Source organism: Eupeodes corollae, chromosome 3, assembly GCF_945859685.1.
Source record: "Eupeodes corollae chromosome 3, idEupCoro1.1, whole genome shotgun sequence".
Taxonomy (NCBI): domain Eukaryota; kingdom Metazoa; phylum Arthropoda; class Insecta; order Diptera; family Syrphidae; genus Eupeodes; species Eupeodes corollae.
Window position 1 is genome coordinate 88,674,776 of NC_079149.1, and position 13,996 is coordinate 88,688,771.

A 13,996-nucleotide genomic window follows, 5' to 3' on the forward strand; every position below is an offset into this window, starting at 1 on the left:
AATTTCATGACGCTGAATTTAAAATTCATGACGCTGGAAAAACTAACTAGTTGCCTTGGTCAAAATGTACGTTCTAAGAATGAAGTTGACTGCAAATGAAGTCCCTTGTGTTGCCTGAACCTGCCGAATTCCTTGCAGATAAGAAAATAAATCTTTTTAAAATATTGAAAGTAGATTTTACTTTAAGATAAGGTTGACTATTTAGAAAAAAAAAACAATGTTTTTAGGAATTCTGACTTGGAAATCAAACTCATTCTACCGCAGAAATTTGCTTAAATGTTTCCTAAGTTATTATCGATTTTAACGACAAGGATACATCCAAATAAAAATGTTCTTCTTTGTAAAGAATGACCGATACATATTTGAATGTAAAAGTTAGATGAACTTTATCAACAGAACCCGTGACTTTTTTTTATTAAAATTTATAAGAATTTATGTTAATACTAAATTTAATATAATTTCATAAAAACTTAACATACAATTAATTTCTTCCTTTTTTTAACATTCCTCTCACCAATTTACAACTTAAAGCTTAAATATTAAATTTGATTAATTCCTATTTTCAAAAGGAGCAACCCATCCACCAAATTCCTTTTCGAGTTCTTCAGCTACAGCCAGACAAAGTCTATCACAATTTTTAGCAGCCACAACTTGTATGCCAAGTGGCATACCCTTCGAGTCCAATCCCATGGGAACCTGAATCACAAAAAAGTATATTTATAAGCACAGCTTTTAACAAACAAATAAGCTCATAAGCTCACCTGTGTAGCTGGAACACGTAAGACATTGAAAATACTAAAATAACTAAAGTCCATAATCTTAATAAGTGGATAATAATGGAATGGTGCAGTTCGGGGCGAACTATGGAAGAATAAAACACCATCATCACCAAGAAGTTCAGCTAATGCTTCACTGCATTTTGTTGTTGCTTCTTCCATCAAAGGACCCTTTTCAGCGGGAAGCAATCCATCGATGAGTGAATATATCGAAGCCATTGTGAACTCACTTCTTCCCATGATTTTCTTGAAAAGCTCTACGAATGGATTTAAAGAAGCTCCATTGCCCAGTAGTTTGTTAAAATCAGCTGGTTCCCGAGTCATCCAATAGCGCCATAGTTTTCCAGTAATTTCAGTTCCTGGCAATGATGCCTGCTTCACTTCTTCACCGGTAAGGTCAGAAAAGTAGCGTGTTACCCTAAAAACAGGAATAATAAAGGAAAAGTAGAGAGACACCAAAAATGCGTATAATTATTGGAAACTAAAAATATATTGCACAATTAAATTATTCAACTTGTAATCACTTAAGTTTTTAAGCTTTGTTATAATTAATAAAGCCTCCAACCCAATTTCTAAAGTTTGATGAAATCAATTAAAAATAAGCAAAATCACTCACTTGAACATCATTGACTGGGTTTCACGATTCACTGGATTGCACGCAGGCATATCGTTACTGGGAATGTAAAAGTATCGCAATTTTGTAACATCAACTTCTTCGCTTAGTTTCAACTCAGAAGACATTTCTGGTTCTGCAAGAACCTGAAAATAAAAAACAAATGATTTCCTTCATCAAACCTTTCAAAAGAGAGAAAAGATAAACCTTAAATAGAGGCATTAAATCGGCAGCATGTCGAGACATAGGACCTGCAACGACCATCGTTTCCTTTTCCTTTCCAGTTCTGAATGTACATCCTTTTATATTGACTGTTCCCACAGTTGGTTTATGACCAAAAACACCACAATTGAATGCCGGAATTCGAATAGATCCACCAATATCGGTTCCTGAAAATATTCCAAAAACCATCGTGAGTTTATGCGTTGCTAAAAAAACATTATTTAATTCTTACCTAATCCAAAGCCAGTAGCACAAGCTGCAATCAAAGAAGCTTCACCGCCCGACGAACCACCGGCACTTCTCCTGGTGTCATATGGGTTGTTAGTCTGTCCAAAGAGAGAACTACGGCTTTCAGTCCACTTATTGACTTCAGGAACATTGGATGTAGCAATGATAATTGCACCTGCTTCCTTCATCAGCCTCACACACTCAGCGTCGGCAACAGATTTTTCATTTTTTCGAGATATCAATCCAAGGGTGTGGAGTTTGCCTTTGACAGAGGTGCTGTCTTTTGTGGTAAAGGGAACTCCAAGGAATGGCTTCTTTGAGAAATCGCTTTCGGTCAATAGGCCACTGGCAATTTTTTCATCAATTTCCTTAGCTTCGTCGAGTGCTTCCATAAAGGGACCATCGGCGACGGCATTCAATACTTTATTCACTTCTTTCATGCGATTAATATAAGCTTTGACCACATCGTGAGCCTTGAGTTTTCGTTCTCTTATCAGTTTTGCCAATTCCACTGCACTCTTGGAGCAGAGTTTTTGGTCGTCTGAACTGATAGCTGGACAACGTTTCTTATCACCTAAATACCACCCAAGGCCAAATTCGAGAAGGGCGTCGAGTACAATGTGCACAAAAACTAAGAACGTCCCCAAGATGTTTGCCCAAACTGAACCCATTTTTGAACTTTTCTTGCTACGACGATGTCTCTGTAATTAAAAAAAAAACTTATTACAAGAAACTAAGGGTATACGTATAATTATGCAATCTTCATTTTATTTGGTAATGTTTCAACAATTTTTTTATAGCGATTGCAGGGAAACATTATAATGGAATAATCTTAACCAACCTTTCTACTTGTACTTTGATCAGTCTCTGATGCACGTTCCCTGTGGCTCTTGTGTTCTCGGTTACTAGTGCGCTCGCGGTGTGAACGACGATGTCGTCTGTGCCTATGGCTACCACTACGCTCGCCTTCGGATTCTTGAGTATTGCTATCTTCAATTACGCTCATTGCAATTTTTAATTCTTCTTCTTCGATTCGAACCAAATATAAAATGCTTATCTCAAGAAATCTGATATAATAACAAAAATGGTAAAAAATATAAATAAATTGCTTAGGTTGCTGCGCGATTGATTTTCACAATGAAAAACGCTGATTTCATCGAACTTTGGATTCGAATTCGATTGAGCTTCTTAGCTCATTTAAATTCAGTGAGTTGGATATTTTGTTTTAAATCGCTTTTAACATAGTGACAGGTAGTATAACATTAGTAGATGGAAGCGGAAACAACTGTGGTCGTGTTGGTCGAGGCCGGAGCAGGTTTAAAATTGATAATTTATACGTAATTATTAAATTTTCGCAGTCCCCTCTTCTTTTTTCATTTTGTGGAGAAAGTTGCTTAATGTTTATTCGCCTTTTGTCAGTAAACAACTATTTTGACATATAAACAAAAACATTAGAATGGCAGTGTTCAGCTGAGTATATTTTGCATCAAGTCGATAAAGTGACATCTTTATGTCAAGTTATCACCTAGCCAGTATTCACATTGAATTTTTTTAGGGCGACATCCAGTCGTATTATTTTATCATTTATCAGATATTTATTTCAAAAAATGATTTCTGCCTCAGTACTTTTACTCTAAAACGAGATAAAATGTTGCTAATTCAAATTATTTCAAAATAAAAGAGGTCAGTCATTTTGTCATATGAGAAAGAATGATTATTATAATTGTTGACTTCAGAAATTTAGGGATATATTTTCCGCCGTGGATAATCTGTTAATAGTTGGTAAGGTTTTTAACAACACTTTCAGAGGTTCTTTTTCAATGGTGCTAATAAATCGTAAGTGTCTGATTAGTATAATACATAATTGTCTTTGAAAACTCTACATAACTTCCTAAAATGCTAGTTAACGTGCGAATTTGAGGATGTATGAGCTGAAATAACTACGCACTATAAATAAAATAACCATGAATTTTCGATTTGATTATCTTAACAGTTCATGGCATTTTCATGGTCATGGGTTAATTTGCATTGGATTTTTTTTGGCAGGTCGTTTGTAGCTATAATTAGAAATTTCTGCCATTGAACACAATTTTCTGATTGAAATCCACCGACAAATTTTTACTGGCAGAAATCTGTCAAGTGTGTGAAATTGAAGCACAAACCAGTGGAACGATTTATTTCACTTTTGAACATAAAAGTTCAGGAAAATTACTTACTTACTTAAGGTGGCGCTACAGTCCTGTGTAAACTAGCGCCCAACAAACTTCTCCATCTAGCTCGGTCCCTAGCTAGATGTCTCCAGTTTCACGCTCCAAGTTGGGTGAGGTCATCTTCAACTCGTGCGCGCCACCTGATCCGCGGTCTTCTTCTACTGCGCTGTCCTGTGGGTGTGGATTCGAAGACTTTCCGGGCCTGAGCATTGGTTTCCATGCGCTCTACGTGAGCCAGCCTTCTTAGTCGTTGGACTTTTACCCTTCTGGCTAAGTCTACGTCGCTGTACAGTTCGTTGGTCCATCTTCTCCTCTACTCCCCTTTGATGCACACGGGACCGTAGATCACACGAAGAACTTTTCTCTCGAACCGACCCAAGGTGCTTTCATCCACTTTTGTCATAGTCCATGCTTCTGCATCGTATAGCAGGACGGGGATGATAAGGGTCTTATATAGCAACACTTTGGTCCCTCGAGAGAGGACTTTACCACTCAATTGATTTGTTAGCCCAAAGAAACAGTGGTTAGCAAGAGTATTCTGCGTTTAATCTCAGCGCTGGTGTTGTTTTCTGCGTTTACAGCGGAGTCTAGGTAGACGAAGTCCTTGACTACCTCAAAGTTACGTCTGTCGATGGTGACGTTTTGACCAAGACGTCGTCGGTGTTGTATGTCCTTTCTTGACGACAGCATGTGTTTTGTTTTAACCTCATTAACCGTTAAACCCATTTTTGCAGCCTCTGCTTCAATACTCACAAAAGCGCCATTGACATCACGCTGAGTTCTTCCGATTATGTCAATGTCATCAGCATATGCCAGTAATTGGACAGACTTTTGAAAGATAGTGCTTCTAGTGTTGAGGTGTGAGCTTTGCACTATTCTTTCAAGCACGATGTTAAAAAAATCGCATGACAGCGCATCACCTTGTCTAAAGCCTTTTTTGACATCAAAAGGTTCTGTTAAGTTGTTTCCAACCTTTATGGAGCAGCGTGAATTCTCCATGGTCATCCTGCACAAACGGACGAGTTTGGCAGGAATGCCAAAACTAGACATGGCTCTATACAGCTCGTCCCTGTATATGCTGTCTTATGCTGCCTTGAAATCGATGAAAAGATGGTGGATGTCGATTTGGTGTTCTTGGGTTTTTTTCCAGGATCTGCCGTAATGTGAATATTTGACCGACTGTGGAATTTCCTGGTCTAAAACCACACTGATGAGGACCTATCAGGTTGTTGACGATGGGCTTTAGACGTTTATTATATTACGGCAGAGAAGATTTTATAGGCGATGTTAAGTACGCTGATTCCTCTATAGTTGATGCAGTTTAGAGGGTCTCCTTTTTTCAGGATCGGGCAAACAATACTGAGGTTCCATTCATCGGGAATGCTTTCTTCCGACGATATCTTATAGATAAGTTGTTGCATGCTCCCAATCAACTTATCTCCCGCTGCTTTAAAAAGCTCGGCATTCAAGCCATCCGCCCCAGCGGCTTTATTAGACTTCAGCTTAGATATGGCAATCTTTACTTCGTCTAAGTCGGGAGGACGGGATTGTTGGATTTCGTCGTCTATGTTGTAATGGATCATCCTGCCTGACAGCGGAATTCAGTTCGTCATCACCGTTATACAGTCTGTAGAAGTGGTCCTTCCATATCCTCAGCATTGACTGTGGTTCCACTATGATGTTTCCACTTTCGTCATTGCAGCCTTCGGTTCTAGTTTAATGTATCTGAATTTCGTTTCACCTGTTCATAAAACTTTCAAACTTCATTCCTGCTTTTAAAGCTCTTAACATCTTCGACCGCACGCTTCTCATGCCCCCTCCTTTTCCTTCTGAGAAGTCGGTGTTCCTCTCGCCTCTTCTGCCTGTTGTTTGGCTGCATTTGCCTGCCGACATTCCTCATCAAACCAGGGGTTCCTTGTTGGTGGCTGTTTGAAACCCAGCACATCTAATAACCGTGCGCGTGATCGAGGAGATAGAGGGATGTCACAACAGGAATGAGGTTCGTTAATTTTACCAAAAGGTAAAAAAAACTTCCCAAGGGTACCAGCCACGAACCGAAGCCTGTAAAGGCGATCAGGGGAACATCGTAATAGAACCGCAGTCAATCTTGAGAATATGGAAAGACCACTTCTCTAAATTATAAAACAGCGATGACAAACCGAATTCCGCTGTAAGGGAGATAGAACCACTCAACCTCGGCGACGAAGATCAACAATTCCGCCTACCCGGGAACGCTGCCGAACTATTCAAAGCAGCAGACGGGGGCTTGGTAGGGAGCATGCACCAACTCATCTTCAAAATATGGTCGGAAGAAAGCATGCCCGATGAGTGGAATCTCAGCATAGTATGCCCCATACATAAGAAAGAAGATCCTCTAAATTCCGCCAACTACAGAGGCATCAGTCTCCTTAACATGTCATATAGGATCCTCTCTGGCGTATTATGTGAACGTCTGAAGACAACCTGATTGGTCCTTATCAGTGTGGCTTCAGACCAGGAATGTCCACTATCGGCCAAATTTTCACACTACGGCAGATCTTGAAAAAAAACCAGGAGTTTCAAATCGATACCCACCATCTCTTTATCGATTTTAAATCCGCGTATGACAGCATCTATAGGGAAGAGCTCTACAGAGCAATGTCTAGTTTTCTCATATCTGTCAAACTTATCCGTTTGTGTAGAATGACGATGGAGAATGCACGCTGCTTTATCAAGGTCGGAAAAGATCTTACCGATGCATTTGATGTCAAAAAAGGTTTTAGACAAGGCGATGCACTGTCATGCGACTTCTTCATCATCGTTCTGGAAAGAATTGTGCAAAACTCAACCGTCAACACTAGAGGCACAATCTTCCAAAGGTCCATCCAAATACTCGGATACGCAGATGATTTTGACATAATTGGAAGATCAAAGCGTGATGTCAGTGGAGCGTTTTAGAGCATTGCGACGGAAGCGAAGAAGATGGGTTTAGTGGTCAATGAGGGCAAGACCAAGTATATGCTGTCATCAAAAAAGGACACTGAACGACGACGTCTTGGACAAAACGTCACCATGGACAGCTATAACTTTGAGGTGGTTAAGGACTTTGTCTACCTAGGCACCGCTATTAATGCAGACAACGACACCAGCGCTGAAATCAAACGAAGAATAACTCTTGCAAATCGCTGCTTCTTTGGATTTAGAAGGCAATTGAGAAGTTAAGTCCTCTCTCGAGCATGTAGAATCACCATCTATAAGACACTCATCATCCCGGTTCTCATTTATGGCGCTGAGGCCTGGACCCTGTCAAAGAAAGATGAGAGCGTCTTAGGATGCTTCGAGAGAAAAATTCTTCGGGTGATTTTTGGTCCCGTACGCATAGATGGAGAATGGAGGAGAAGATATAACGACGAACTGTACGGGCTGTACAGCGACACTGACCTAGTTAGCAGAATTAAAGTCCAACGGCTTAGATGGCTTGGTCATGTAGAGCGGATGGAAATCAACGCTCCAGCCCGGAAGGTCTTCGAATCCAATCCCAAAAGACGGCGCGGCGCAGCAGAGGAAGACTGCGTCTCAGGTGGCACACCCAGGTGGGAGAGGACCTCAACCAACTTGGCGTGCGAAACTGGAGACAGCTAGCTAGGGACCGAGCTGGCTGGAGACGCTTGTTGGTTGAGGCCCAGGTCCGCCCGGACTGTAGCGCCACCTTAAGTAAGTAAGTAAGGAATATTAGATGGTAACTGCGAGCTATGACTGCAAATTGTTCAACATTTCTTAGCCAATTTTGAAAATGTCACTAGTTGTTCAAGAGCATTTTGTTACATTTTTTTAGTAGTTCTTTTTGGCAAAAAGGATAACCCCCTAAATATCAAGCTTATAAAACCTTAGTGTTCTAACTCTTGCCTCACAGTTTTTGTTTAATATGGCTTTAAACCAAGCATTGTAGTGTTGGGTATATTATGATGGAACGAAGATTCATATAGAATAAATGCAAACAGTCTTTATAAAATAAAAATAAAAACAAATTATATTACAATTATTTACACATATATTCACGTATTCAATAAAGTTATTAACATAAAATGAATTTTTTTCTATTGTCTTTTTATAAAAGAATTAAATCGCATCCATTCATGAATTGCAATATTTTATAACAATGTAATGTAAAAATATATATATAAGGTTTATGAAGATTAAAATATAAACGAAGTGAATGTTATAAAATACGTTATATATATATAATACTTAACAAACAAAATGGCATAACTAAACAAAATACAAACAATTCTATTTCTGATATTCAATTGAGACGATATTTGTGAATCTTATGCATATATAATACACTATCTTCAGTTTGATCACATTAAGTTGGCGTTTTTGTTGTTTCGAAAAATAAAATAAGTAAACTTTAATTTAAAAAAAAAAACAAACAAAAGTTTATAAATTAAAACAACAACATTAATAGAAAAATTCCTTCAAACTGGTAAAAAGGATATTCTCATAGGAACACTTTTGCACAAAAAACACACATAATTAAAATATTTTTCTTGTTTTTCACTTATAGAATAATAAAATGTTGACTATTAAATATAAAAATAAATACATAAAACAAAAGAAGTATACAAAATGGTAAAAATTAAGTCTGAATTCATGGCTCAGTTCCATAAAAGAGATTGTGCAAACGTTGGTCGAGATAAAAAACATTTCTTTTTGTAATTTAAAAAACCTGAAAACTGGCTACATATGGCGTAAATGACGTTTTGAGAACATTTTTATAAACAATAAACAAATGTCCAGAAGAGTGCATTGAATACGATGAATGACAGAGGGAATATGAATCTTGCCCTTCTGTCAATCCAAATGGAGATTTCTTGAGGCGTCATTGTAGTCCAACCGTTGCGATTGGAGTTGCCATTGTTTTTGTTTCCACCGACAAAATTGTCATCTATACTGATTGAGGCACATTTAGACATATTGTTGTTTGAACCCTTCTCCACATCAAGTGTAAGATTGCCATTTCCCGAGAAGTCTTCTTCACACTGGGTTGTGATAATAGGAAGTGTCTGAAACAAAAACAATAAAGATAATAATAAAATTTAGGAAAATAGGAAAACTCTTTTTCTCTACTTACATGAACAGTCAAATAATTGTTGTAGTTATGTGGTTCCTTAGTGCTATTCTCTGACTGTCCATCGTTCAAACTCGAACACGATCTTGACTTTTGCATTCCCATATCCTTTCTGGCCAATCGTGGAGTAAGTGTTGACTTTAAGATGTATTTGCTGTTGATTTTTTTCAGCTCAACGTTCTTCTTTCGTCGCCAGATGGTGTTAACGAAAGCAAACTCCACCAAACTTCCAAAAATAAACAACGTGCATCCCAAGAACCACACTTCGGAAACCTTTATGTAACTGACTTTGGGCAATGTTTTTCCTTGTGCTGAAGCCAGTGTAATAAACGTCAACATAGTACTTGTTCCTATAGTGATTTGGGGTATGTGAAACATTTTATTAGATTGAAATATTTTAAAAAGACTTACCCAACATAATTCGTGGAGCTGACTGATCGGCTTGTAACCAAAAGGATACCCAAGAAATGGCCACAATCATCATCGAAGGTAAGAAATAGTCCATGAGATAGTAGCCTACTTCACGTGTCAGATGCACAGTGAAACTTAAAGAACTGTAGTTACCAGCTATAAATAAAAATGATCAACAATTTCATTACGCCACTATCTAAATTTAGAACATACATAAGTTAAAAAGATAGTGTTTTTTTTTTGTTATGAAGGCAATTAATAAAATATAAATAAAAGTAAGTAAAAAAGAAGAATGACGAATTAAGTAAAATTAGTTCGTACTTTTTATAGTCTGAATTATATCCGGCAATCAATCTTAGTGAAGAAATCAAGATAATAAAACATTTAGCAGCTATCTAGTTAAATTTGTCTATGTCAATTGAGGTATCAGTTATTTAGGGCTTAACGATGGAAAGAAAATTTTTGTAAGGTGCTATAAACTTTTATTTACTAAAAATGTGTAATGTGAAGTTTTGGAATTTGTGACACATCGAGTGAACTCAATAAGTGTGTTTGGTAACATAGAACCATTATATTTTATCTTAGACGTGTGGTTTTTAATCTGGCAATATTTTTTACAAAATGATTCGTCTTGACAGCTATTGCTTGATTTCTGCAAAGATGAGGGAACTCTTGTTCTTTTAAACGTTTCTAATGACGTGGAAGTTGACAATTATGATTCGTTAAATTCGTAAATACAATTAATTAATCATGTCAAAATAAGTTTAAATAGATTCTCGATCTTGAGTTTGTTCTTAAGGATACAAATGGTTTAGTTTCTGAATCAGACTTTCCTTTAGTTAGAAATTAAATTAATCACAAAGCCATATCCTACTCATATTTGAGGCTTTATAATTTTCAACCTGTGAGTAAAAATAATTAATTTAATTTTAATTACAAAAGGGCTGACTTTATTTTATTAAATAATTATTATATTTCCATTAATTGGAAACTTGCTTTAACAGATAAATAGATTTCTATAGATTTTGGATTTTAAATTTTGTTTGAGTGTGTTCAGCGGTTTTTCAATGTGATTTGAAAGAGAGCGTCTTTTAAAGGTCCTTGGCCAATAAAAGGTTTTAGGAATTAGGATAATGTTAAAAACAAGGCTTAATGGCTGAATCACAAACACGCTTCAGCTTCGGCTTCACCTGACGTTCACGACAAAAACACTCTATATAAAGATATAAATCCTTAGTACGTATCACCCTCCAAACCCCACTTGTTTAAATCGTTGCATTTGTAATGTAGACGAATTCAACGAGAAAAATTGACGTGTTTTCACGCATACATAGAAATACTTACAGAGTTTTTTGGGGAAATTTAATAAATTAGAGGAGAAATTACACGCACACTATAAAAAAGTTTATGAGGCTGATTTCTTGTTTAGCTTGTAGTCAAACCAAGATGTCTACCGGGGATTTATATCTTCATATAGAGTGTTTTTGGTTCACGAGTTCAGCCATAGGAATTTAATGCCTGCTATCACAATGGAACTTCGGCTTCACGTTTCGTTTGACAATCGTTAGTAAAGGAACGTAATGTGACTCCAAACCGAAGCTCTATTATTTTTAATTATCTGAACTTTTGCTTTGTCTGATAGCTCAACAGCTGTACAAAAATATCAACAATCAAAATATTTGCTCTTTGGACGGATGAAATAATATAAATGTCATTCAAAGCAACCTCGAAGCAGGCCCACCGTAACGCAGATGAAGCCGAAGCTGAAGCGTCTTTGTGATTCACCCGTAAAAGGGATCTAAATTTACAATTAAAGCCGACGGTGAATGCTCTTATGATACCAAAGCAACATGTACCTTGTTCGCAAAAGTGGTAATTTGTGTGCCTAATGATTTTTAGCTGAAGCACAAGAACGCATCAACTTCGGCTTCGGCTGACGTTTACGAGTTCAGCCATAGGAATTCAATGCAATCTATCGCAACGAAGCTTCGAATTCACGTTTCATTTGACAATTGTAAGTTAATAACGTAATGTTACGTAATGTGACTCCAAACGGAAGCTCTAGTTCAAATTTGCTGAACATTTGCTTTGTCTGATAGCTCAACAGCTGTAAAATGTCAACAAACAAAATACATTTGCTTTTGGAGGGATTCTTATTGGTTATTATAGGCTGTGTAAGCTACTTCCGCGATAAATTTAACTTTTTCGATTTTAAAACTCATATTTTTTTATTTTGAGAAAAAATTACAGCTGCTAATGACAGAAGTGCCATTTGAGAAATGTCATATTGGAAATGTCATCCAAAGCAACCTCGAAGCAGGCCCAACACATAACGCAGATGAAGACAAAGTTGAAGCGTGTTTGTGTTTCAGCCATTAAGTTCTTGAATTCGATGTTTTTTCTTTGACAGATCAAGATCGAGTAATTAAAGCACTGTTCACATGAGCACGACCAACGACAAACGAATGAACGAATATTCGTCGATTTTGACATTTCTTTCACATGAGAGTTTTTCATTCGTCGCGATTGAATACCATTCACCACCGAAACCAAAACAAGAATGATTTTTTAAGTACGTGCGATTATTTTATTCGTTGCCAGTATGGATAATTGTGAAACGCGAATAAAGTTTGACAGTTCGTATCAACTACAATTTTTTTCGCGACGAGTACATTTGTTTTCTTAAATTTATTACTATATGATTTTGAAAAGTAAAAGAATGAATCATAAATCAAATATAAACTATATTGCTATCGTTTTGTTAAGGATTTGTATGAAAATATGTCTTCAAACGTATTTAAACTCACATTTTGTAATTCATTCGTCGTTCGTTGGTCGCACTCATGTGAATACTGCTTAAGTCAGCTTGACTTAAATATCGGTTAGATTTAATTCTTTTACTTCTGCTATCTAAACGTCCGATTTCACTGAATTTTGCAGTGAAAGAAGTTATAACTTCAAAAAATCATGGTTTCTGTAGTGGTTGCTTAACAACAACTAATTCATGTCTTTTCGAAAACTTTTGTTTGAGGAATGCAGGTGATGTCTTACAAACACGTTGCTTGAAAGCATTCGGTAAAGAAGTCTACCACACTTTTTCAACAGGATTTAAACTTGTTTTTCAGAAATTATTGGAATCATATTTATCGAATCGTAAGTAGATTGTAAAAATTGAAGATGATCAATCTTTTTTTATTGAGATATTGGCAGATCTGCCTTAGTTTAATCATTTGGTGCCTCTCCTTTTTAATGTGTGATTTCACTTGGAGATGTGTTATAAATTATTTTTTATAAATCAACTTTTCTCTGGTGTCTTTTTAGAAGAGTGGAAAATATCTTTGATTAGCCCTATTTAAAAAAGTAGTCTTAAGCATTTTATTATATTTTCGACCAAAACTTTCGGTGATTGCAAAACTTTTAAAAAAGTTGATTCTCAATAGACTGAATTTTGCAGTGAATAAAGTTCTAACTTCAAGAAATAATGGTTTCCGTAGTGGTCGATAAACTACAACTAGTTTGTGTCTTCTCAGTAACTTTTGTTTGAGGAATGCAGGTGATGTCTTACAAACAAATTTCTTGAAAGCATTCGGTAACGTTTACTACACTCTTTCAAAAAGAAAGATTATAAAAATGGGATTTAAACTTGGTTTTCTGAAATAATTGGAATCATATTTATCGAATCGTAAGCGGATTGTAAAAATTGAAGATGATCAATCTTTTTTTATTGAGATATTGGCAGGTCTGCCTTAGGGTAGTCATTTGGGGCCTCTCCTTTTTAACTTATTTGTCAATAAGATTCAGGATTGTTTAAAATTTGCAATTTGTGTAATGTTCGCAATATTAAATTTTTCAGCATCTTCAATTGATGACTGTTTTGAGTTCCAAAAAGACATAGATGCAGTGTTGTATAAATATCTCTAAGTGCAAAATATTAAGATGATACTCAGTTGAAGTCTTGGTTACCGCAGTTGTTATATTGACTACCACAGTTGTCGTATTGACTACCACGCTAGTCAATATGACAACCGTAGTTTCAATTTCTTTTAACCAAAGTTGTCATGTTGACTACAAAGTTGTAAATATTTCGCATCCCAAAATTGACAACCGAAAATTATTGTTCTTTTGTCTATCGCGGTAGTTGGCTGAAAATTGAATGTTTTGAATATAATTGTGCAAAACTCAACCGTCAACACTAGAGGCACAATCTTCCAAGGGTCCACCCAATTATTCGGATATGCAAATTATATTGACATAATTGTATGATCAAAGCGTGATGTCAGTGGAGCGTTTTTGAGCAGTGTGACGGAAGCAAAGAAGATAGGTTTAGTGGTCAATGAGGTCAAGACTATGTATATCCTGTCATCAAAAAAGAACATTGAACAACGATGTCTTGGAGAAAACGTCACCATGGACAGCTATTACTTCT

At 36.6% G+C, this 13,996-nt stretch overlaps 2 protein-coding genes across 3 annotated transcripts in view; both read right to left on the minus strand.

Annotated features, from left to right (window-relative positions):
- Positions 1-380: 380 nt before the first annotated feature.
- Positions 381-3,232, minus strand: LOC129950889 (fatty-acid amide hydrolase 2-A). Its single transcript, XM_056062821.1, has 6 exons — positions 2,681-3,232; positions 1,844-2,540; positions 1,597-1,778; positions 1,393-1,535; positions 762-1,194; positions 381-696 (listed from the first exon to the last, which is right to left on the minus strand). The coding sequence occupies exons 1-6, from the start codon at positions 2,843-2,845 to the stop codon at positions 550-552; spliced, it is 1,767 nt and encodes a 588-aa protein (XP_055918796.1). The 5' UTR covers positions 2,846-3,232; the 3' UTR covers positions 381-549.
- Positions 3,233-8,316: 5,084 nt separating this feature from the next.
- The window catches only part of LOC129951330 (pH-sensitive chloride channel 2-like), a 49,842-nt gene continuing 44,162 nt past the window's right edge, over positions 8,317-13,996 (minus strand). For both annotated transcript variants that reach the window (XM_056063427.1, XM_056063428.1), the window contains exons 5-7: positions 9,571-9,726; positions 9,163-9,509; positions 8,317-9,094 (exon numbers count right to left, since the gene is read on the minus strand). In XM_056063427.1, the coding sequence (XP_055919402.1) occupies positions 8,804-9,094; positions 9,163-9,509; positions 9,571-9,726 (794 nt within the window). In that variant the 3' untranslated portion in view covers positions 8,317-8,803. The remainder of the gene's footprint in view (positions 9,095-9,162; positions 9,510-9,570; positions 9,727-13,996) is intronic.